The sequence below is a fragment of the Pleurodeles waltl genome, chromosome 12 (genome assembly GCF_031143425.1).
Source record: "Pleurodeles waltl isolate 20211129_DDA chromosome 12, aPleWal1.hap1.20221129, whole genome shotgun sequence".
Taxonomy (NCBI): Eukaryota; Metazoa; Chordata; class Amphibia; order Caudata; family Salamandridae; genus Pleurodeles; species Pleurodeles waltl.
The window spans coordinates 31,707,526-31,731,603 of NC_090451.1; the positions used below are offsets into that span (position 1 = coordinate 31,707,526).

The 24,078-nt window shown below is 48.6% G+C and overlaps 1 protein-coding gene across 4 annotated transcripts in view; it reads left to right on the forward strand.

The window, feature by feature from the left end:
• Window positions 1-24,078, forward strand: part of CELF5 (CUGBP Elav-like family member 5) — a 226,042-nt gene that overhangs the window by 13,851 nt on the left and 188,113 nt on the right. For all 4 annotated transcript variants that reach the window (XM_069218065.1, XM_069218067.1, XM_069218064.1 and 1 more), the window contains exon 2: window positions 9,209-9,291. In XM_069218065.1, the coding sequence (XP_069074166.1) occupies window positions 9,209-9,291 (83 nt within the window). The remainder of the gene's footprint in view (window positions 1-9,208; window positions 9,292-24,078) is intronic.

The following is a 24,078-nucleotide window of genomic DNA, read 5'->3' on the forward strand; positions in this document are numbered from 1 at the left end:
ACCAGAAATTTTCTGTCTGAATATTGTCCAACATAAATTAACATAACATAAATGACATAACATAAACAGAAATTAATGTTATTAAAATATTTCTCTATTGGAGTTAATAATAAAAAATATTCATCCAATGTCAAAATATTTTTGTAAACAATTATTAGGTCATGATGTTTATGTCAGTAGATATTTCTATAGACTGTGGGCCTGATTATGAGTTGACACCATCCGCTGAACTTCCGACGGGGAGGTTGCCGCCACACTGGCTACCTCCCCGCCGGACCCATTATGAGTTACCTGCTGGGCTGGCGGAGGGAAACCGAGGTTTCCGCCCGCCAGCCCAGCAGAAGACAGGCGGCAGCATTGTGCCCCGGCTCGTAATCAAGCCGGTGACAATGCAGGCGCCGGAGGGTGCACAAGCAGACAGTGAACACTGCGAGGGTGCTGGCCAGGGGGACCCCAGCACCTGTCCTTCACCAGCCTTTTCATGGTGGTAAAGCCGCCATGAAAAGGCTGGTGGAGAACAAGGTCACAATCAGCAGGGCGGCGTTACATGCAGCGCCGCCCTGGCTGAAACCGACCTCCGCGACTGTCAGCCCATCGGGATCAGGGTGGCGGTACCCTGGCGTACTAACCGGCAGGGTCTTAATGTGACGGTCAGACAACCACAGCAGCGGCGGTCCTGACCGCCACTGTAGGCTGGCAGTCACAAGACCCCCATTCTCATGATGAGGCCCTGAACTACAGCTGTGAGCTAGGGCTATGTCCTGAAACAGAAACAGCACTCTAGAGAATATTCACTTTCAACAAAAAATGAATATCAAAAAATGGGAAAAATAGGCAAAGAGGGTCAAACAGGAGTCAGCAGGGAAAAAGGAGAGCAGATGCAAGAAAAAATGAGTTGGACAAAAAAGGTATGTAGATTTAATTTTCAAAAGCAAATAAATGGAAACAGCTATTGAACTGATGATATACCCAAGACCATTGGAATTATGCAGCAGGGGAGGACCGAGTTATGCAGCAGAGTTGACTATATTTTGCTGCAAAAAAGGCAAGTTATTTTGTGATAGCATTACTTCATTAGTTTTTAATTTTTACACACGGTTACACTGTCCAGGCAAAGGTTTCACCTCATCAGTACCAATTTAAAAACAAAAACAGGAATTAGCAACTGAAAGGCGACCAGCCATCCTTTGCAGAGGGCCTTCCGCTGGGAGGTAACACAGCGCCACTTCTTAGTGCCTTCTCGTCCGTTTGAGCTCGAGATATTTTTTGTTAAAATCTGCAGGTTGTGCAGGAGATGATGGATTATGTGGCAAATGCAGGAAATCCATAATTATGCGGAGAACAGCAGAATCACATAATTCCAGGGGGTGCTGTTTATACTTCAGTAACCCTACATTAGTCACGGCCTCCAGCAGCGTGGACTGGTTTGAACTTTTGTGCCAGGGCTGTTTTTGGTCTTAATGCCAGCCTTGTTGATGGTAATATGTGTTCCCCAGCTCATCTCTCCTACGTCATCGGCTGCGATGTTGCCAAGCAACAGTGCTCGAGGGTTGGCCGCGTGCATTTGGATACCGCCTCGGCGGAACATCATGTGTGCCCAGCATTACATGTATGTGGTGTGCTCGCTTAGGAATGTTTGCTCTGCTCAGGCCTGGGATTTGGCAGATTTCCAAGAGGGGTGATTTGTGTGTTTGCTCCAGAAACACCAAAAGCTACAACTAATGGCCCTCCCCCCTGAAGCGGCGATGAAAGGCGGGTTGAACACTACAATTATTTGTAGGAGGAAAAAAAACCTCTTTCTCTGGCTCGGAAATCGATGGCATAAAATCCCCCCGCTGGCTGCGGCCTTCGTTGCCACATGTCGAAGCCAGGGGGGAGGTATTTTTATCTGTAGATTTCTGTGTTTGAGAGCAGGCTTGTGTCTCCATGGAAACAGGCTGCACACATCCCCTCGATGCTACAAAACTATCTGCGGTCAGATGCACCGCCTCCCACGAAAATGGGGGTTCTTGAAAACTATGCGGCGAGCATGGTGCGGGTGCCCAACCCATCACCTTTAGGAGGTTCTATTGGTGGAGCCGCTACGTCACAATCAACCAATAGGCCAAAGGTCGCGAGATATTGAAATGTCACCAGAACCCAAATATAGGATACAGTGCCCGGAGCCCTGCATTATAAGGATAACGCAAGCAGGCCATGTAGGGGAACGAGGCCGAAGGGCGAACTACATTATAAGGTGAAGGAACACACCAATAGAACGCTAGTAAATTGTTGCAAAAACATATTATATGCAGTTCGCTGCACGCCATTAAAAGTACTTATAGTTAATAGTATACGGTAATGAACAGATCGTTTCCACTCCTGACCAATCACTTCAGAAAACACGTCGGGGGCTGAAAAGTTGGGTCTCGTTTTCATTGTTTTGCAGTTGTAATTCTGCTTTTCGCACTCACTGGCTACTGGCCTTGGAACTGTAACATCACAGGTCAGCTGCAATAGGTTATTACAGTATAGTAGCTACCCTGATGTTTTCTTTAAAGGTCACCTGTGATATCACTATCACCCTGTAATAAGAAAATCACAGACACGTTTTGTATTAAGAGTGCATATTTGACATGCTAAACAATACAGTGCTTCAAATTAATGTTCACTAAACCTTCTGGGGTTTATCCGCCGGAGCTGAACCAGGCCAGACTATAAACAAGTTGTTTTATCACTTCGCCAATGCAAAACAAGGTGAACGTGTAATTTATTAAACGTGGGATTTATTGGCATCCAGGGACATCCAGGACGCCTGGAGACTATTTGGAAAAGCAGGAAATGAATATTGTGTTTGTTGAAATCCTGGCACCTGCTTTGCCAGGTTCCTTTGGTAAATGTGAACCTCTTGGCTTGGTGGCCCGTAGACCCTCCACGATGGGTTCTACCACTGAGACTCCTGGGCTTTGATGCTCCCTCGCGTCCCCTTCTCCTAAGGCAAGTGACCATTCCCGTAATGAGACAGAAATTTGTTTGAATAATTAAGGTTGAGGCGGGGCTGAACCGTCGAACTATGGGGTGAAGACCCCCCTGTTCCACGGACTCCAGGTTCTTCACTAGGAGTGAGATACAAGGGAGGTCCTGAGAGCCGAGAACCAACTGTGTCTGTTCTAGGCGTGTGGCTGCCGCCTAAAGGCAGGGTATCTGCTCTGGGATCTCGTAACCCTGAGGTGGTTCACCGAAAATTATAATAGGATTTCATTTTGGGACAATTATTTCACAAGGTGGGAAATATATGTGTTTACAAAGACAAAATACACATCTATGGAACGCCCACCACATATATTCTTTCAAGGCAATGAGTGCAGTGCCTATGCTTGGCAGTCCTAAAATCGCGCATTGATACTGGGTGTGAAAATCACCGGGGGAGAAAATGAGGTGGAGTGCAAAAAAAAAGGGGGGGGGGGGGGGACAGAAAAAAAATAGTTTAGAAAGAACTGAAGTCAAATACATGCACACGGACACACACACTCTGTCCTCTCTCTCCTCGCTCTGTCCTCTTTCTCTCCTCTGCAGGAACATTTCAACAGAATCATTATATTTGTTTAATTATGGTTAACTATGTCTCGTTCTCTCCTGTCAACAAAACCTACTGGAGTCTACCAAGAGCCACTGAAAAACAGACCTGGGTAAGAGCGACCAGGTACCAGCCATGGTCCTGCATTCAAAAGAGGCATTTTGTATCCCTAGAGTGACTATGTTGTGTTCCTCGTGCTCTCCCGTCTCCTCTGCATCCATCCCTCTGAGATGCAATAGCTTCTCCATCAAGTGATTTTCTCCATCATTGTAGAAATTCACGTTTCGCAACTCTGCATCCCCAGACATCTTCATCACTCAAGACCCAGTGCCCCTGGTACCAGGGGAGTGCCCATCTCCTGAAACGGTCGGACAGATGATCGACCAAGGAAATACAGATTTTCACCTAATTCGTGCTTTGTGGTCTAGTACATTTTCATGGTGAATGTGGATCACAAGACTGGACTGTTCCCCATCCCATGCCCTGACCCTTTAAGTTCTGTACTGCCTGCCCATGAAAACACTTTCTAAGAACTCACCAGAACTAAATCTGTACAATTGTACACATTAGGCAAATACATTACCTTTAGCTGGTGTTATAGGTAGGGTTACCTATACACCCTATCTTTAATGCTGTTTTGGGGTCACATAGTACTGTTTTACATTCGTTATTTAGCCTACACCTTTGCAGATAAAGTTTTTTTTTGCTTTTTAATAATATTACAAGATATTTTTGATTGTGCAAGATTACACTATGATTGAACCCATCACCTTTACAGATAATGTTTTTTTTGTTGCTTTTTAATAATATTACAATATATTTTTGATTGTGTAAGATTACACTAGGATTTAATTTACGTACTTTCTGAGACTCCTGTAGTAAGGAAAAACACTGAGGTTCGGTAACAGTGATCGACAGTCTGAGTGACAGGATCAGCTCTGTGGCCGAGGTAGGGCTTGAATCTGATGTCAGTGCTGGGAGCTGGGAGACTTGATCAATAACTGGATGGGTAGGCAGCTCTACATTCGAGCACCAAATGATGAATCAGTTCCACTCACCCCCTCTTCTGGATGAATACCCCATAGGAGTATTTCATATTTGTTGATTTGAATTGGAATCCAATCACATCTGAAGCCGCATGGCTCTAAGGAGGCCACGTTCAACAGCTTCGATAATGAAAAGGAGGCACCCCGAAGGATTTTATCTTCTTGATGGGTAAACCATTAGTTTATGGTCCACAACTTTATGTGCTTTGGCAAAAAGCCTCCTACCTCCTCGTTGTGTTCCGACATCGAGGTAAACTGCCCGAAATGGGGTGAGGCATGCCACATTGTGACGGCCACATGCATCTCAATACGCAAAGAGATAAACTGCTACGCAGAACTCAGACAGACGAACGCCACTTGATGAGCATAGATGAGAGCAATAGATACTAATGTCCAGGATCCAGCTCGGCTTCCTTGAAGGCTTCTGTGGTGCCCATGAACTGGCGCCACACCAGGCTACACCACTCTTCTCTCAACATAGATGGGCATTAAGAAGTCATTGATCTCCTTGTCTTGGGACAGATCCATTTTCTTCATCTACTTCCGTCTAGGACAGAGCATCTAAACATTGACTACTCTCTGATGAACTAGATGTTGACTGCAGGTGGAGAAGGAATTAGTTGTGGAAATTGAGACTTGATCTTTAAAGCGGAGGGACACTGTCGCTTTAAAAGATACCAGAGTGAAAAGATTACAACGTCTAACAACCAAACCTTATTTTTAGTAGAATAACCGAGTAAAGGCATTGTTATAAGGCAGTTGCTGGCTTTATTGCGGGTGGAGTAAACATTCCATTTCCACACTCCTTAGACAAGCGTGTTGGTTACTCCTAAGAGTGAAGGTAGCTTTTGTCCTAGTTTCTTTATAAAAAATAATCACAATCTTCTGGGCGCCTCTTTATGATACAAAAAGTTTTTAAGAGGAGGACAACATTATGAAATCTTCAGTAGAGTCATGGAAGGAATTAATGAATGCATGAGAACATGTACATACCCATCTAACAGTCTAGAGCACTTTTTTATAGTACAGGGAGTGCAGAATTATTAGGCAAGTTGTATTTTTGAGGATTAATTTTATTATTGAACAACAACCATGTTCTCAATGAACCCAAAAAACTCATTAATATCAAAGCTGAATATTTTTGGAAGTAGTTTTTAGTTTGTTTTTAGTTTTAGCTATGTTAGGGGGATATATGTGTGTGCAGGTGACTATTACTGTGCATAATTATTAGGCAACTTAACAAAAAAAATATATATACCCATTTCAATTATTTATTATTACCAGTGAAACCAATATAACATCTCAACATTCACAAATATACATTTCTGACATTCAAAAACAAAACAAAAACAAATCAGTGACCAATATAGCCACCTTTCTTTGCAAGGACACTCAAAAGCCTGCCATCCATGGATTCTGTCAGTGTTTTGATCTGTTCACCATCAACATTGCGTGCAGCAGCAACCACAGCCTCCCAGACACTGTTCAGAGAGGTGTACTGTTTTCCCTCCTTGTAAATCTCACATTTGATGATGGACCACAGGTTCTCAATGGGGTTCAGATCAGGTGAACAAGGAGGCCATGTCATTAGATTTCCTTCTTTTATACCCTTTCTTGCCAGCCACGCTGTGGAGTACTTGGACGCGTGTGATGGAGCATTGTCCTGCATGAAAATCATGTTTTTCTTGAAGGATGCAGACTTCTTCCTGTACCACTGCTTGAAGAAGGTGTCTTCCAGGAACTGGCAGTAGGACTGGGAGTTGAGCTTGACTCCATCCTCAACCCGAAAAGGCCCCACAAGCTCATCTTTGATGATACCAGCCCAAACCAGTACTCCACCTCCACCTTGCTGGCGTCTGAGTCGGACTGGAGCTCTCTGCCCTTTACCAATCCAGCCACGGGCCCATCCATCAGGCCCATCAAGACTCACTCTCATTTCATCAGTCCATAAAACCTTTGAAAAATCAGTCTTGAGATACTTCTTGGCCCAGTCTTGACGTTTCAGCTTGTGTGTCTTGTTCAGTGGTGGTCGTCTTTCAGCCTTTCTTACCTTGGCCATGTCTCTGAGTATTGCACACCTTGTGCTTTTGGGCACTCCAGTGATGTTGCAGCTCTGAAATATGGCCAAACTGGTGGCAAGTGGCATCGTGGCAGCTGCACGCTTGACTTTTCTCAGTTCATGGGCAGTTATTTTGCGCCTTGGTTTTTCCACACGCTTCTTGCGACCCTGTTGACTATTTTGAATGAAACGCTTGATTGTTCGATGATCACGCTTCAGAAGCTTTGCAATTTTAAGAGTGCTGCATCCCTCTGCAAGATATCTCACTATTTTTGACTTTTCTGAGCCTGTCAAGTCCTTCTTTTGACCCATTTTGCCAAAGGAAAGGAAGTTGCCTAATAATTATGCACACCTGATATAGGGTGTTGATGTCATTAGACCACACCCCTTCTCATTACAGAGATGCACATCACCTAATATGCTTAATTGGTAGTAGGCTTTCGAGCCTATACAGCTTGGAGTAAGACAACATGCATAAAGAGGATGATGTGGTCAAAATACTCATTTGCCTAATAATTCTGCACTCCCTGTATAGTTCTGTAATGAAGAACAGGGAAAGGTGACAAGTTTTTGCAACCACATGAAGCTGAGAAACAAAAGTTAATGATATCTGCCTGTCGCGGTCATTTTCAGGAGAACAAAATGTGTGTGTGTGTGTGTATGTATGTATGTATATATCTATATATATATATATATATATATTAAAATGATTCCCCTTCTTCTCCTTGTAGAAGTACGGAATAAGACACAAGCCGCAACAGACCACCAAGTGCGGCACAAGTGAACAGCACCAGGCTGGGTCGAAACGCGTCATGTTTTTCCGCCACTAATGATTTCGGGGCAGTAGATGGTGGTCCTCGCGCCAGTGGCTGGCATCTTATTCTGACTTGTAGAGGGAAAAGTAGCCGAATCATTGGAATGGTAATGCCTGGGCAACCGAGAGACTGGCTGCCGTCAGCCCTGCCCTTGTGTTGGGATTCCTCTGCATTCTCGCATCTCTTCGGTGCAAGAAAATGTATATGCTTTGTCTTTCCCTCAGATACGTGCCATCTGGTAATGTTAACCAATCGCTCCTCACTGCGCCCTCTTGTGTAACCCTTGTAAACGTAGACGGGTTTGTGGGATGCAAAAAAGGAAGTAAGGAGCCCTGGGTGCTTCCCAAGGGTTAGGTGGAGAGCACCTTGCTATATGTCTAAAAGTCTGTTTTTCTAGCACAGTTTTTAAGTGTATGATTAGTAGAGTGGGTCAGGCTGAGCTAGAAAATTGACAAAGTTTTTTGCTATTCTTGCAGCAAAGTCTTTAAGCATAGGATTAGGTGGTGCCATCCACGCGAATCGAAAAAGGACAAAAGTCTTTTACCACTCCACACACAGTATTATAGCTTAAGACTGGTAAATTACCATCCAGGCCGATCTAGAAAGAATGAAAGCAGCTGCTGACATGAGTTTCGCTCCTATTAAGGGTCGTCAGAGAGACAGAGCTTTGTGCGGACACAAGGAGAACCCTGTTTATGTCAGAAAAATACTTTTTAAGCTGGTTTGGATTGTGACATTGTAACACTGTTGTTTTTATATTGTTTAAATTTTTTATTTTCCTAAAGCAGAAAATGATATATACTGAAATATATAAAAGCCATCAGCAGAGTATACATGAGTTTGATATTCATTGTGGAACAGAATTTCTTTCGGTGCTGTATCATCAATTCTGTATATTATCTCTTTCTGTTTGTGTGATTGGTGTCTAGTGGGTGATAGGTCGGCCTCTTGGGTTTCTTCTCCTTTATTCGATCTCCATGGGTATTAACTTCCTCCAACATTTCATCTCCCCAAAATTAGTCCCAGTTTCTAGGAGGGGTGTCACTCCAGATCATGTATTTCACACCATTTACCGCATCATTTCTGAAGTTTCCGTGGACGCACCCTCCTCTGTAAATGTCTTTCCCCGCAAGCGTGCACCAGCCAATGCCACGCATGCATTCCTTACAGGTAGGAATCATGCGTCCACCCCTCAATTTTGTCAAGTTTCATCTGGTCACCACCAAACCTGTGTAACGGAGGAACTTTTGATACTCTGGGGCTGATTGTTCACCTTACACCCCTAGCGACACAATTTTGGGGGCTCCCTCTCTATCTGTGTCCTTATTGCTTAAGTCCGCGGCACACCAAGATTTGGGGACATTCCCACCATGCGTGGAAGAAGGTTCTCTGTTGACCACATTTCCAGAGGGGCCGGTTGACGGTGTATACCGAAATACATGGAGCCGGGCCTACCTGTTGTACATGCGGTTCAGTAGTATGTTACTAACTCCATCGCTACGTCATGGAAATTGTCAGTTTAACATTTGAGAAAGAAATAGTGCAAATGACAAAACTTTATCAGTGGTTTTCAAATGTTAGCATATCTTGACTAAGACCTTTCCCAAACGTGATTTTTTTGCATAGAAAACCAAAGCTAATGTCTGAGATTTCTTGTTTATTGGTCAGTTGGCCTTGCTTCTCTCGCGGCGTATACCTAAACCTTACTCTTGGGTTTGTCCTTTTTCCACAGGCTGTGCGTTTCTCACATACTGTGCCAGGGATTCTGCTATCAAAGCCCAAACTGCCCTGCATGAACAGAAGACTCTGCCTGGGGTGAGTACAAATCCTGCGCATAGACCGCGACCGCGAAGAAGGGTATCTCAAGGGTTCGCGGCGTGCACAAGAGCATGAGTGCTCTTCCCGCACAGCTGCCCCTCATCTCAGGTCATGCACCTTGGGGGGTTTAGCATGAGAAGGACATACCAACTGTCCAGTGGGCTGTGAGGCTCTGCGTGACCTTGAGGTAGGCATTGAGGTGGGATGATATGACGTGGACTTTCACATGTTTGCTTTGGGTTACCATCAATGCCCCATTGTTTTCGTGATTGCCTTTTTGGTGCCGCTTACAGGTTTGTGGTTCAGAGGAAGTTTGGACCTTAGGATACATAAATCCTTATATGTGTCTGGCAAAGTCTTTTTAATATTGTGTGCAATCCAGCTGTTCCACAGTCATCTCAGCTGGATAGCTTTAAATGCCTGTAGGGAATTTGTGGCAAGTACTGAGATATGACTGAGCGCGCGGGCGCAGTAAGATCTCCCTCCAGCCGCTGCACTCCAGGCCTGCTGACATTTTAATTTTGTCATCTGTCACATTGTTTTAACTCACGTTCCAATAAAAGACACCACACTTGTGTAGAGGTGAGAGGCTGCAGCAGTCTAATATTATCACATGAAATACTGAATTAATAAGGATGCGTGCCAGCAGTCATTGATAGCAGAAACAATGTCTGAAGGAGCATGCTCGGAGCAGCCGTGCTACTGTTTTCGCTCTTATGGCGGTAACCTGAAGTAGGTAAATGAAAGCCCACTGGCTAACAACGTGGAGCGGGCAAATCGTAGACCTTTAGATTCATGGATTTTAGTTCTCACTTATAGGCAGCTTTAACCATCTGTTGTTGAAGACCTATAGTGTCTAGGACATTAAAGAATAGATATAGACATATTTCGAGCTTTGGATCAGCCCAGGGTTCCTGATTGGATGACTTTCTTGTCTGTCTCCGTCATTTCCCTGCTTCTTCAGTGGATTTCTTCCCTTTTCTTTGTTTGTTCCACCTCTGAAGCTTTTTTCCCCCTTATTGTGTCCTGACTTGGTGACTCGTATCAATCTACAGCCCACATCCAGGAGCACTATTTATAAATGTTTATTTCTTGCTCTCCATGGGAGCGCGCATGTGGCCTTGAAGTCGCTCTCATGCGCAGCTTCCCTCTTCAAGTCCCTCCCCTTCCTCTCCTTTGCTCCTCCCCTCCCGGCTACGCTATTCCTGTCTCCCGCATTGTCTGTATCCCCTCCCATCCTGCTGTTCCCACTGAGTGCAAGTGTTGATGCGTCCATTTTCTTGCGATAATGGCATTACTCCTAGTCCTACTCCCTCGCCTTCCTTTAAACCAATGAGGCTTCCTGCCTCCCACTAGACCCTCCCCTCCCCTTTTAAACTCCCCCCCCCCACCCCTACCCCCTCCTGTACAAAAACCAAGCCCAAGCAGCAACTCAGACAGTCCGTACCGGGAGGGCGGGAGGGAACGGAAAGGAAGGCGAGGGAGTAGGACTAGGAGTAATGCCATTATCGCAAGAAAATGGACGCATTACCTCCCGTCCCTCCCTCGCCTTCCTTTAAACCAATGAGACATAGCAAGAAACACACAGGAGACGGACACTGAGTTGCAAGAAGGTCAACATCATGCCCAAAGGCCACCAAAACCCCACCCCTAAGACTTCATAGAGGATAAGACCCGGTGAACCAATACCGACTCCAAACTACCCAAGTCCGACCGGCCAGAATGCCGAACAAACGCCAAAGGCGAGGCCCAAGTGGCGGCCCTGCAAATTCCCACCACTGAAGTCCCCTGAGACCCTGCCACCCAAGCCGCCATACCCCTGGTAGAACGACCCTGAACCCCTTGATGAGGAACAACCCCTATCAAGGAAAAAAACAAACAGAATCAATGATCTCACCCACCGACTCAAGGAAGTCGTGGAAGGCATCGCCGCTACGGGCCGGTGCGTACATCCAACGAATGCAAACGAACCACCTCCACCAAAGCGGGATTCGGACAAAAGGAAGGAAGGAAGGATGACCTCCTGGTGAGCATGAAAAGAAGAATCGACTTTCGGGATAAAAGAAGGTACCGGAACCAGAACCACCTGATCCAGAAAAACTTCCCAAAAAGGAAAGGAACAGGCCAAGGCCCCCAATTCTCCCAAACGGCGAGCCGAAGCAATGGCCACCAAAAAGAACGTCTCTAAGGAAAGAAGACGTAAACACAGTCCCCCAGAGGTTCAAAAGATTAAACCGTGAAAACCTCCAATACCAAAGAAAGATCCCCTGAAGGAAAAGAACGTACAGGGCGAGGAAACAAATGAAGAAGCCCCTGAAAAAATCCCGGCAACAAACGACCCTTATCCGGAAGGCTGCGCCACGGACCTCTAAATGCCTGAATAGCCGCCCACTGTACCAGCAGAGACGCCCCAGACAACCTCAACTGTGCACCGTCCTGCAAGACCTGCATCACATCAAAGAGAGACGTGCCGGTAGGATCCAATACATGCCTCAAGCATCAAGAAGAAAAAAAACTTCCACAGCCTACCCAAAGAAAGTAAAGTGGAACGCCGCCTGGAACCCAGTAAAGTAGAACTCAAAGCCCCTGGCACCCCCAGACCCGTCAAACCTCGGCGGGCCATTCCCAGGCCGTCAAGTGTAACCTCCCCCAAGACCTCAACGAGAGGCAGGGAAACTCCAGGGGTGACGGACACAGAGGAAGAGGCCACATCCGACCGGACGCCCTCAGCCGCAGCAATGGGAACCAATACGCCCTAGTCCAATGGGGAGCAATCAGGATAACCCTTAACAGCAAAGGCCTGAGTAGCTGAAAACGGCGGGAACGCATACAAAAGGTCCCTCGGCCAAGGATACGACATCCCGTCCACCTCCCAGGCTCGGGGACACCGAAAACCGGGAGCCGAAGTGACCGAGCTACGCGTTGTTCTCGTACGCGAACACATCCAGCACTGGAAGACCCCAGAGCCGAACCAGATGAAGAAACAGTGAACTCAGGAGGGAGAAAAGTTGAGAGGAAGTAACACCCCGCTCCGCAGAACCGCCCGCACAATGCCCGAATGTATGCAGCCCTGAGAGCAGAAACCCACTCCTGAGCCCACACAAAAATTCTCCTGGCCAGACTGAACAAAGCCCATGACCAGGTCCCCCCTTGAAGGATGACACAAGCCCCGGCCACTAAGTTGCCCGAACAAGCACAGCAGAACCACCAAATGACCCTGCAGCCGCAACCATAGAAAACCACGGAGGGCAGTCTGTACCACAACCATCCACACCACGGACCGGAGCACCACAAACTTCTTCACAGACACTGCCACCAAGCCAAGAAGAGTCCGAAACTGAGACCCTTGAAAAACCAGATCCTAGGATGGGACTGAACCGATAGCCCCCCGTAGATTAAAAAACCCCTGGTTCTGCCGGACACCAGAACTTGGGCTACCTGCCTCTGAAATAGGGCCTGCGAGGTAGAATGGATCAAACGTCGTCCAGATACGGATGAGTAAACACCCCTTCTGAATGTAGCAAAGCCACCAGGGGGGCCAGTACCGTCGCAAAAATCTGAGGAGAAGACTTGAGGCCGAACGGCAGTACACAAAACTGACAGTGCACCCAATCCACAGCAAACCTCAGGAACCACCACGAAGACCTTGCCACAGGCACGTGCAGGTAGGCATCCTGCAGAACCAGCGACACCAGAAAGTCCCCGTGACTGACCAAGGGAAAAACAGTCAAATTAGACAGCATGCGGAAATGCACCATCCTGATCCAAGCATTCACCACCCTCCTATCCAGCACAGGTCGAAACCCCCCAGATACTTCCTGAACTAGAGATAAGACCGAATAAGTGCCTAGACCCCATACTTCCAGCGGGGCGCGGGCAACAGCCCCATGACCAGCAAGTCCCGGGCACCGTCCAACCACGCCTTTCACCACTACCCTCCAGCCGGCAGAGGAGTGGGACGTACCCCGAATCTGGAGGTATCACCACAAAATCGAAGACGTAACCATTGGTCACAATGTCCAGCACCCAATGCTTGCTGACACACTCCTTCCAAGACGAAAGAAAGGGGCTCAGCCTTCCCCCAACCAGCCCTACGCCAGGCCCACAGTGATCGTCAGGATCCCACCTCGAACCCACCCCGGTTCGAAGGCGCCGACAGCTCAGGGGAAAAACACGGCAGAAAACGCAGTTTCCTAAAAGAAAAAGATTTGGCCTCCATCCTAGGAGAAGAACGGGAATGCATCTTCCAAACATGTGTTTAGACCAGCCGTGGCGGGATACGAACCCTTGTCCTGGGGAGCATCCGGAACCAGAGGCAGATGACACAGCCGCTGAGCTATTGCTCCTTGCATATAAGGCAAAGCAAGCTTCCGTTCCTTAAAAGCATTGTAAAGCATGGAAGGCAAATGAACCCCAAACAAGCTATGACCCTCAAAAGGTAGACTCAGCCAGGCAGACAATCCCCCCGGGACGGCATTCCAGGCTCGGAACCAGAGGGACCTCCGGGCCCCAATCAAAGCACCCGACGCCAGAGCCAAAGCACGGACCACATCTGAAGACACATCAGCCAACAACCTGGCCTGCTGCTCCATACTAGCCAGGAGCTCCGAACACTCTGCCCCATCCTGAACAGCCACAGCCAGTTCATCCAAGTCCTGCACCAACAACTGGGCCGCATAAGCAGAAGAAATACCTGCCCTTAGAGCCAGATTCACAGCCGCAAAAGCCCTCTTAAGCCCTGAGTCCACCCTACGGGCCGTGGCATCAACAGGCACACAATCCTCCGGATTGACAGCTGTTTCGCCAATCAGGGTAGCCAAACGTGAATCCAGGAGGACCGAGGGAGGCCATACCTCCTCACCCTCAAGTAAAGAACGTATCTGAATGAACCGTGGAACCTGAGCCATATCCACAACCTCCACTCCCAAAACACCATATCCTTCACAGGTCCCCGAAAAGGCATGGAAAATTCAGACAGCGTCTGATATTGTGGAAATAAGTGAGAGCCAGAGTTGGCAGGACTGAACACAGGAAACCCCAAATAGTCCCGTACATGTGCCATCACAACCCACAACACCTTCCTGGAGCCATAATCACCCCCAGAGGACGTAGATGGAGCATCCCCTTCCTCACTCTCAGAGGAGGACTTCCCTGCAATTGCAGGAGAATGGGTAGCCCTAGCCCCACTAGGCCAGGCCATCCCCGCATGAAGAGCTCCGAAAACAGCCCCCTCGAACATCTCCTGCACCTCCTCCCTGGACATGATGGGCGCAGCACCACCACCCTGAATCTGGGGGCTCCCAGGAGTGGAAATGCCATCAGCACCTCCCTCCCTTGAGGAGGAAGAAGAAATAATCCTTATAAGATATTTTAAGGGCGTAGGCGGGATTCGTACCACTGCACACAGGTATCCTGCTGCCCCAAAGGTACTTGACCTCGCCATAGAGCTATAGCTCCTGGATTCCGTCCATTAACTGCATCTGTAGGCACGACCTTAACCACAGAACACAAGGCCACAAACCTAAAAAACACCTTCAAATATACAGGGCCCAGGAACAATATCCCAAAACCAATCCATATAAAGGTAAAAACAAGAATTTCAGTCAAAATGCGGGCAGAACGCCCGTCTTACCCGCACAGAAACCAAAAAACACTCCTCGGCATCCCTCCGCGGCTCTGCGGCGAAAAAAAAACAGAACTTAACGCCCCAGCCACCAAGAGCCGGCTGACCCCGTCAGCCGCCTCCCAGGACGCGTCTTACGAGCAGCCCCGCCTGCTCAAAAAAGACGCGCCCGGCCGAAGCACACCTCGCGGAGCTCCGCTTCCCGAGGAGTGCATCCAACGATGACCTCCAGGCCCCGCCGTGAAGGTAAGTGAAAAGGGAAAGTCTAGCGTGGGCTAGACAAAAAGAACAGGAGGGGGTAGGGGTGGGGGGGGTTTTAAAAGGGGAGGGGAGGGTCTAGTGGGAGGCAGGAAGCCTCATTGGTTTAAAGGAAGGCGAGGGAGGGACTGGAGGTAATGCTGTTCAGCATCACCAGTAACTATTTTATTTATTTTTGCGTTGGCAAAAGCTAAAGGCGAATTGATAGCCTAGGGCCACTGTCACTGCAAAAGTGATAGTTCAGTTTTGCAAATGTGACCTCTGGCGAGGTGTGGACACTTCACACCTGCGCCCTGGACCGGCCATGCAGACGTGGTCAACCCCTTACCTAGGTTTTCTGAAATCTTCGCTTTGCAAGTGAGTCCCTCGCAGGGAGTGCACGGAGCCGTGACACTTCTGCTGTGAAAGTCCACGAATAGAACTCGCGAACACACGGGTCACGATGGCGGGTGCGAGAAAACTGTAGTGGCACAGGGCGAGCTGTGGTTCATGCTAATGTCAGCAGTGTCACAAGTGTGTGTCAGGAGAGAACGCCGCTGGCTCCTGGTGGATGAGAAGTGTCCGCCAAGCAGTGCTTAACTTGTGCTTGTTGTTTCCAGTGCTGAGCACCGGCACTTATTTTTGAGGGCCGGGGCTTATTCTTCTGCCTCAAGCGTTTGCTGCGAGCAAAAGACACATATGGGAAAGAGAGAGGAAGAGAAAAACGAAAAAGCGTCACAAAGGAAGAAAGCAGAAAGCTGCAAGAGTGAGCTGAAGGGGCAGGGAGTGGCTGTAAATGGAATGAAGTGTCTCGAGATGGCTTCAGGATTGCGCCGCCTCAGTATTCCGTGTTCCCACATTTAATTGCAGCAGCCGCGTGTTTAAGAAGAGGACTTTGAGCACAGGCATGTTTTTATGTACAAGTTAAGCACTGCCGGCAAGTATGACATGGCCCTGTCTGTCCACTTCACAAGACCCCCACTGCTCTCTAGTTGTTCTTGACACCTCACTCCCTACTTAATTGGCTTTTGGGGTGCGTGCAGCCTTACCATGCGTAGATGAGGAGATGGACTATCTCTTGCTCAAGTCAGATCTCTCTGAGGCTTTGACCCCTTGGCCACAGATATTGCTGGACAGACTGGCCTCAGGTGCACAGGGAACCGTCTAATCATTAAAGGGCTAAACTCCTTCCTAAGTCGTCCTTCGCAGAGAGTTGTACTGGACTCAGTCATGTGCTCTCGCCTCTCCTGCCTGTAGAGTGCCGCAGGGTTCACCATTAACCCCTGCGTTACTCGGTTTGAGCTCTTTAAGACACCTGTGTGGGCCAGTCCCGTGCAGATCCTACTAGGGTGTACGTCCGAAAGATCCCTCCTGGAACCCAGTACTAGTATATTCACGCAGTGGGGTCGGAAGACGAGCGAATGTTAACCACTAGTAGTGATGGAATAGCGCTACAACAGAGGTCTTTCTGTTAGGAGCTCAGAGCCAGGCCATTATTACCCATCGGCATTCTGTGCCAGCAATCCCCTCTACAGCAGAACAAGAAACTGGACTCCACACGAGATGCGGAAATGAGGCTTGACACTGGTGGGGAAGGTGGTAGGAAGTTGCTTCCATCAACTAAATCATATTACACCTTTGCTTCTCCTGCTTTACAGCAAACAGAAAGCAGCCGTGGTTTTGGCGTGAGTATCAGACGAGATTATTCTAACCGCTTACACAGGCTTCCTTCCCACGAAAACACCCTCTTACAAAGAGCCCAGCACGCAGCAGTGGGGCATAGAACCGGCCTTAAGAGATCATATCATGCAGGCTAGAAAAACTCTACACTAACTTCATATCAAATGCTTTAAATTGGGTGGCTGGATATGCAAATGCTACTACAAATTAGTACCAATTTCCCCAGCTGATAACCGCATGACACTCTACTCACCATCTTGAGTATTGCTTAGTCCATGCTGAAGTCTGGGGGGCAGGGCTTTCTCTGTAGCAGACCCCACCTTTGGAATCCGTTGTCAGGGTGGGCAAGGCATGCACCCTCCTCCGCCAGCGTTAGATCAGACCTGAACTCACCCCATTCCAGGATTCTATGCAAGACCGACACCAAGGGACGTACTTGTGGGGTGTGTGCTCCTTACAGCTGCTGTGATTGATGACTCTCATCTGCAGCTTAGACGTGTCCCAGGTACATGGATTGGTGCCAGGCAGCGCATACACTGTGGTGCACACAGGGCACCCACAGCGACATGGAGCTTTCTGTGGGTTCTTCGTAGTGTGGGGGCCTTGAGTAGGAGGCTTGCAGCTCTGTCACATTAATGCATATCACTTCGCCAACGTGTTGTTGGTGCATTGCATGGGTCTAGTATTACCGCTGTAGACATGACATCAGCATGAAACGTGTCTTATAGGTGAATAGTTGCAGGGTTTGATTTCTATTTTGTGTACAAGATAGCTCCCTGTCTTATTTTCAATTGTGTTTTTACATCAGCTGTTTGTGTTTATTTTAGCAGGGTGTTTAGGAGTTATAGTTCCTCCCTGTTCTTTTTTTAATAGGGCATATCCCCGTACCCTCATCCTTGTTACCTTTTATTTGTCACAACAGATTTCCAGCAACTCCTGTTGAATCCTATTTCCCTTTTTACTCCTGCTGCATCTCACACAGTTATCCCACCTCCTACCCTTTCTAGTTCAGAAACAAAATAGGTGACTCATCTTCTTGCTGCCGGTCTGTGCGAGATTTCTCACCCAAAAGAATTTGAATTTGAAAACACGAGATAGGTTTGCTGTCGGAGTTATTTTTTCAGTCATAATTTGATCTGCTGCCAAGAGAGCGGCCATCTTGGAGTGGTCCTATTGTGGGAATTTGCTTTCAACTAGAGGTTGCAATGCTTATATCCCTGCTTCAAAGGCGATGACTATGATATCTCTTGTGCTACAAGTGATGTCATCTGATGCTGAGAAGAAATAAATATGCGCTACAGGGACATTTCCGGAGGTGTAACCTTGCTTTGGATGCAATGAAGATCTGATAGAGACTTCTAGTTGCCGGTTCCTTACCTTAGAATTTCCCCCAGACTTCAGTCCGGATCCAGAGATTTTTCCTTGAGCAGTACGCCCGCCATTAGATGGCGTTGGTTGACGCTATGTCCATGTTGGCGTCCCGATCACCAAATATGACATCGCAGGCCATATATAGGCGCAACCATGGCGTGCTGACTTCAGTTCTTTTGTTTCCACGTCAGACTACGCGCAGATCTGAAGAAGAACAACCCCACAGTTACTTTTTGACTGGCTTTGTCCAAGATTTTTTTACATTGTGGTGCGTCGAGATGTCGTCATGGAAGACCAGGTTCAAGCCCTGTGACTCTTGTCATTGGATGATGTACGTGACGGATCTGTATCTTGTGTGTCTTTGGTATTTGGAGCACGATCACAAACCAAAGTCGTGCTCCGAGTGTCAGGCTATGAACCCGAAGGATTTGAGGGAGCAGTCCCTAAAGCTTTTTGCTGCTCGGCACTGGGCTCCACGTCACTCCTGGTCTTGGTCGAGAGGAAGGTCCCTAGACCGCTCGCAGAGCCCACACTCTGTCATCCCATTATAAATCTTCGGGATGCTCAGGTAAGCATAAGAAGAAGTTGAAGAAGAGCAAACGTCCTTTAACTTCACCCCATTGGTTGGATGATGTGAAGTGGCAAAAGGAGAGTGGTCACTCTAGGCCTCCATCCTCAGAGCCTACTTCTGGGTTGGCTCTGGACCTCCCTGAGTTTCCAGGAGCTGGAGCCACCCCTGCCCAACTCCTCGAGTTCTGTGAGGCCATAAGCCTCATCTTTGGGCTGTCCGACCCTGCTGGAGCGCCTTTGGGTCATGTGGGGTCGGAAGGGCCCCTTTCAGGTTCCGCACCTGCGGCTTCGGCCTCGGCTCCGGAGGGCACCCAAGGATCTGCACCCGCACCGGTTGTGCCACTGTGACTTTCCCTGATGACGGCGCAAACGTCAACGCTCCCGACGCATCAATGCCATACTTATTGCCGACTCCAACACGGACCCGTACGGGCGTCGCTTGACACAGAGTCAGACTTCAACAGGGACTTTGCTCCCTAGGTCAGATCCTGACCCTTATTCTAATGTGTACAGGTATGTTGATAAAATGGAGGGGTTGCTGCACCCTTTAGAATACCAGCTTGATGAACCCATGGACTGGGATCAGGACCTGGGTGAAGCCAGTGGTCTAGACACTTCCCCTGACGCCGGCAGGCTTTCTTCCCTTACCGTGGCTACAGAGGAGGGAGCATCGTAGTCATTGGTGGTGAGGAGAGCAGCCGAGGTCCTGGGCCTCAAGCTGCCTTCAGTGGCCATCAGGATCAACTTCCTGCCTGATTTTCTGCTGGGGACTTTGTCCAAACCCAGCACAGGGGCTCCTGTTAGTAGGACAATCGCCTTCTACCATAGGCCTGCGCCTAATGATCCAGTATTCCTGGTTATCCAGACCTCTACATCCCCAGGTGCATTCCCTTCTGCACCCCTGTATAGGGAATCCAACAGACTGCATCAGCTTGGGAGGAAAGCGTTCTCTTCCTCTAGTCTGGCATTGCAGTCCATGAACACCTCATGCCTTTTAGGCCGTTACACCCATACTTTATGGGACACGGTTGCGCAGGTGCTGCCCCAGGTCCCGGATGAGGCCCGGGCCATTCTCTCTCAAGCTGTTGCTGATGGGAGACATGCAGCTAAGTTCACAATACGATGTGGACTGGATACAACCAACTCAATGGGTAGATCGGTTGCATAGGCGGTGGCCTCGAGGCACCAGGCTTGGTTGAGAATGTCTGGCTTTCTGGGGGATGTCCAAACTGCGCTTATGGACTTGCCCTTCGATGGTACCTGTCTCTCTGGAGACAAAGCAGACAGCCCTCTAGTGCTTTCAGGAGTCCAGGGCTACAGCTCGGTTCTTGGGCAGCATAGCTGCCCCTCGCCCCCCTCAGTCTGTTTTTCACCCCTTTCATAGCTATGGAAGGGGCACCCAACCATGTCCCTTTCCATCCAGCCGCTGAGCCGCACATGCTGCCCAGCCTCTGCGTGGCCGGGGATGTGGGATCCAACATCCTCATGGATCAAGGGGCCAGCGGTTGGCCCAGACCACCACCCCTCCTGCTGCAGCCTCCAAACCTTCCTAGTCTGACGCTTCTCCATCAGAGGCCAGTCAGAGTCAAGATTCGCCATCACCAGACAGATCCATCACGTCAGACAGGTGGGTTTTACAAATAGACTGAAGGGGCGGCTACTCCCTCCCCTTGAGACTACTCCTCCATCCATGCCACCATCCTACAATCGGTTGACAGAAGATCACCTGGCACTTCTCCGCGAGGAGGTTACGGCTCTCTTGACCAAGGGGGCTATAGAGAGGATACTAGTGCCAGAAGTAGAGTGTGGTTGTTATTCCCACTTCTTTCTGGTGCCCAAAAAGAACAAGAGCCTACGCCCTATCCTAGACCTCTGGTCCCTCAATCTTTTCCTCAAGAAGTAGAAGTTCAAAATGCTCACTCTGGCTCAGGTCCTATCTGCCGTGGACCCAGGAGACTGGATGTTAGTGTTGGACTTGCAGGAGGCATATTTGCATATTCCCGTCCTGCCTGCCCACAGGTGTTACTTGCGGTTCACTGTAGGCCATGAGCATTTTCAGTTTACTGTGTTCCCCTTTGGCCTTACCAGTGCCCCACGGCTGTTCACCAAAATGATGGCAGTGGTTGCACCTCTTCTGCTCAGGTTAGGGGTCTCAGTCTTCCCCTACCTCGACGACTGGCTGTTGAAAGTGGTCTCGCCCCAGGCTGTTGTCTCCCACCTCCAGAATACGCCGGACCTCCTTCATTCGCTGAGGTTCACTATAAACGTGGTGAAGTCACACCTGACTCCCTCTCAGGCGCTCCCTTTTATCGGAGATGTTCTGGACACAGTGCCGTTTCGGGCCTATCCTCCCGAGCCGTGAGTCCCGGATATTCAGGCTATGATACGGTTGTTTCAGCCTCTATCCTGGATTTCAGTGAGAATCACTCTGAGGCTGCTGGGCCTCATGGCCTCCTGCATCCTGCTGGTGACACATGCCAGAGGGCATATGCGGGCTGTGCAGTGGAACCTGAAGTTCCAGTGGGCACAGTCTTAGGGGAATCTCTCCGACATGGTCCAGATCTCAGAGGGAAGTGCACAAGATCTGCAGTGGTGGCTTTTGAACCGTGATTGGGTCAGAGGCAGATCCCTCTCCCTTCACCAACCAGATCTTACAGTAGTGACAGATGTGGCACTCCTGGGATGGGGCATCCACATGGGAGAGGCGGAGATCAGAGGCGTCTGGTCTCCGGCAGAGTCCGGGGTCCATATCAATCTTTTGGAGCTCAGGGCCATCAGGCTAGCATTGAAAGCATTCCTTCCCTCTCTCATAGGGAAAGTGGTGCAGGTGTTCACGGACAACACTACCGCCATGTGGTAATGCAACAAGCAGGGCAGGGCGGAGTTGTGGACCCTTTGTCAGGAGGCTCTGCATCTCTGGACATGGCTGGAACATCAGAGCATATCCCTGGTGGTTCAACATCTGGCGGGCTCTCTGAATGCCATAGCAGATAAACACAGCCATCAATTCCTGGTCGATCACAAATGGCGTCTCTATCTGGAGGTGGCGCAAGGTCTCTTTCAGCAGTGGGGAGAGACTTGCTTAGATCTGCTTGCCTCTGCAGAGAATGCACGATGTCAGCTGTTTTGCACGTTGGAGTTTCCAAGGTGGCACTTGCTACACAACGCTGTTAGTCTCGAGTGGAATTCAGGCCTCCTTTCCACCTTTCCGCCTCTACAACTTCTGCCCAGAGTTCTCAAGAAGATCAAGAATGACCAGGCCCAAGTAATTCTTGTGGGTCCGGACTGTGCACGAAGAGTCTGGTATCCTGTGCTCTAAATCATGGCCATCGATCCCCCAATCAGACTGCCTCTTCAGGAGGATCTTCTGACACAGCAGCAGGAACAGTTCTTCATCCAAAACTGTCCAGCCTCCGCCTTCTTGAGTGGGGATTAGGTAGTGGCAGTTGACAGCTTTTGACCTTCCATCCGAAGTCTATAGTGTTATCTTTGCAGCCAGACATCCCTCCACTAAAACGGTATATGCCTGCCATTGGAACAAATTTGTGGCATGGTGTACGAACAAGTCTGTTGACCCCCCTCTCTGCCCCTCTTTCAGAGGTTCTTTAGTTAGTTCTTTATCTAGCTCAGCAGGGCTCTGCTTGGGGAACCCTCAAGGGTTACTCGTCTACCATCTCAGCTTTCCTGCAATTACCAGACCAACCTCCTTTGTTTAAATCTCCTATTGTTGGTAGCTTCTTGAGCTGCATGCCCATTCCTCGAAGCCATCTTTCATTTCTGTCCATCCTGACAAGGGGGTGCTTCGTACCAGGGCTTCTTTTATACTTAAAGTGGTCACGCCCTTTCATGTAGGCCAATCCATCACCTTGCCTACTTTTTACACATGCCCACATCCTTCTAAGGAAGAGGAGAGGCTCCACCACCTGGACCCAAAAAGAGCGTTGGCGTTCTATCTTGATCCCACAAAAGCGTTCTGGATGGATGATCAACTCTTTGTGAGTTACGTGGGTGCAAAGAAAGGTCGGGCAGTGCAGAAGGGAACCATCTCTATATGGGTTGTTCTTTGCATTAAAATGTGCTGTGCATTGGCTAAGAAGCAACCCCAGAAGATTTGTGTACTCACTCCACCGGAGCAACAGCTGAAACCACTGCGTTAGCTCACTGGGTTATAGTCCTGGACATCTGCTAGGCAGCAATGTGGGCGTCTTTGCATAGGTTCACCAAACACAACTCCCTAAGCAGTCCAGTCCGTAGGGCCGGGACCGTTTGGTCCTGCAGGACTTCCTAGTATGATCTTGGTTCACAGACCCACCTCAGGGGATGGTATTGCTTGGGTGTCTATTCTAAGGTAAGGAATCTTCAATTAGAAGTCCCTATCGGATGAACAAGTTACTTACCTTCGGTAACAAATAATCTGGTAGAGACATATTCTGGTTGCAGATTCCTTTCCGACATAGCCATCCTCCCCACTATGCAAACTGATTTCTAGGGACAGGGACATCCCTCTCAGGGCCCTAGTTCTGATGCGCCGGGGTCAGTGTTCTTCATGGCTGTGCGCTTCTGGCATGGAAAGTCATGAAATGAAACTAATGTCAGCTCGTTGGGGTAGCACCTGTATATGATTTGCAACATCCTATCCGGTGACCATGACAACTGACGCGGAGTCTACCGACGCCACCTAACGGCGCATAGGGATACAGCTCGAGGTAGAATCTCCGGATCCAGACCTACGCCTGGGGGAAATTCTAAGGTAAGGAATCTGCAACTAGAATATGTCTCTACCAGATAATTTGTTACCGAAGATAAGTAACTTGTTCTTTAGTAGGCACAGAGAGCTACATGTTTTGTGGTGCAAGGAATGGAATCTCCACTGGACATAAATCATCAAATTCTTTGAGCGTGTCATTTCAACATAGGAGTTGGTAACCGGTGTTAGCTGTATTCTCTGGTGTAGGTAGTGTCATGTCACACTGGTTCTAATTGAACAGGTGCACTGTGCGATATGGTTAGTGGTACCGGGCGTGTCATCTCACATTGATCATTCAGTAATAGGTGCTGTGCGTGATATGGTAAAGCTGGCATCTTACACCGGTTATACCATGACACAGTCACTATGTGATGTGGTAATTGCATGCGACAAAATTTCAATGGGCATTGGTAAATTTCAAACCCATACTCAAAGATCCAGGGTGTTTTTTTGTATAGATGTGCATTGGGGAGGGACACTGAAAGAAGTGGTATGGATGGGGAGGAGGGGTTGTGCCTTGTAATGTCCTAGGGACGCACACAAAGGTGTAATTATG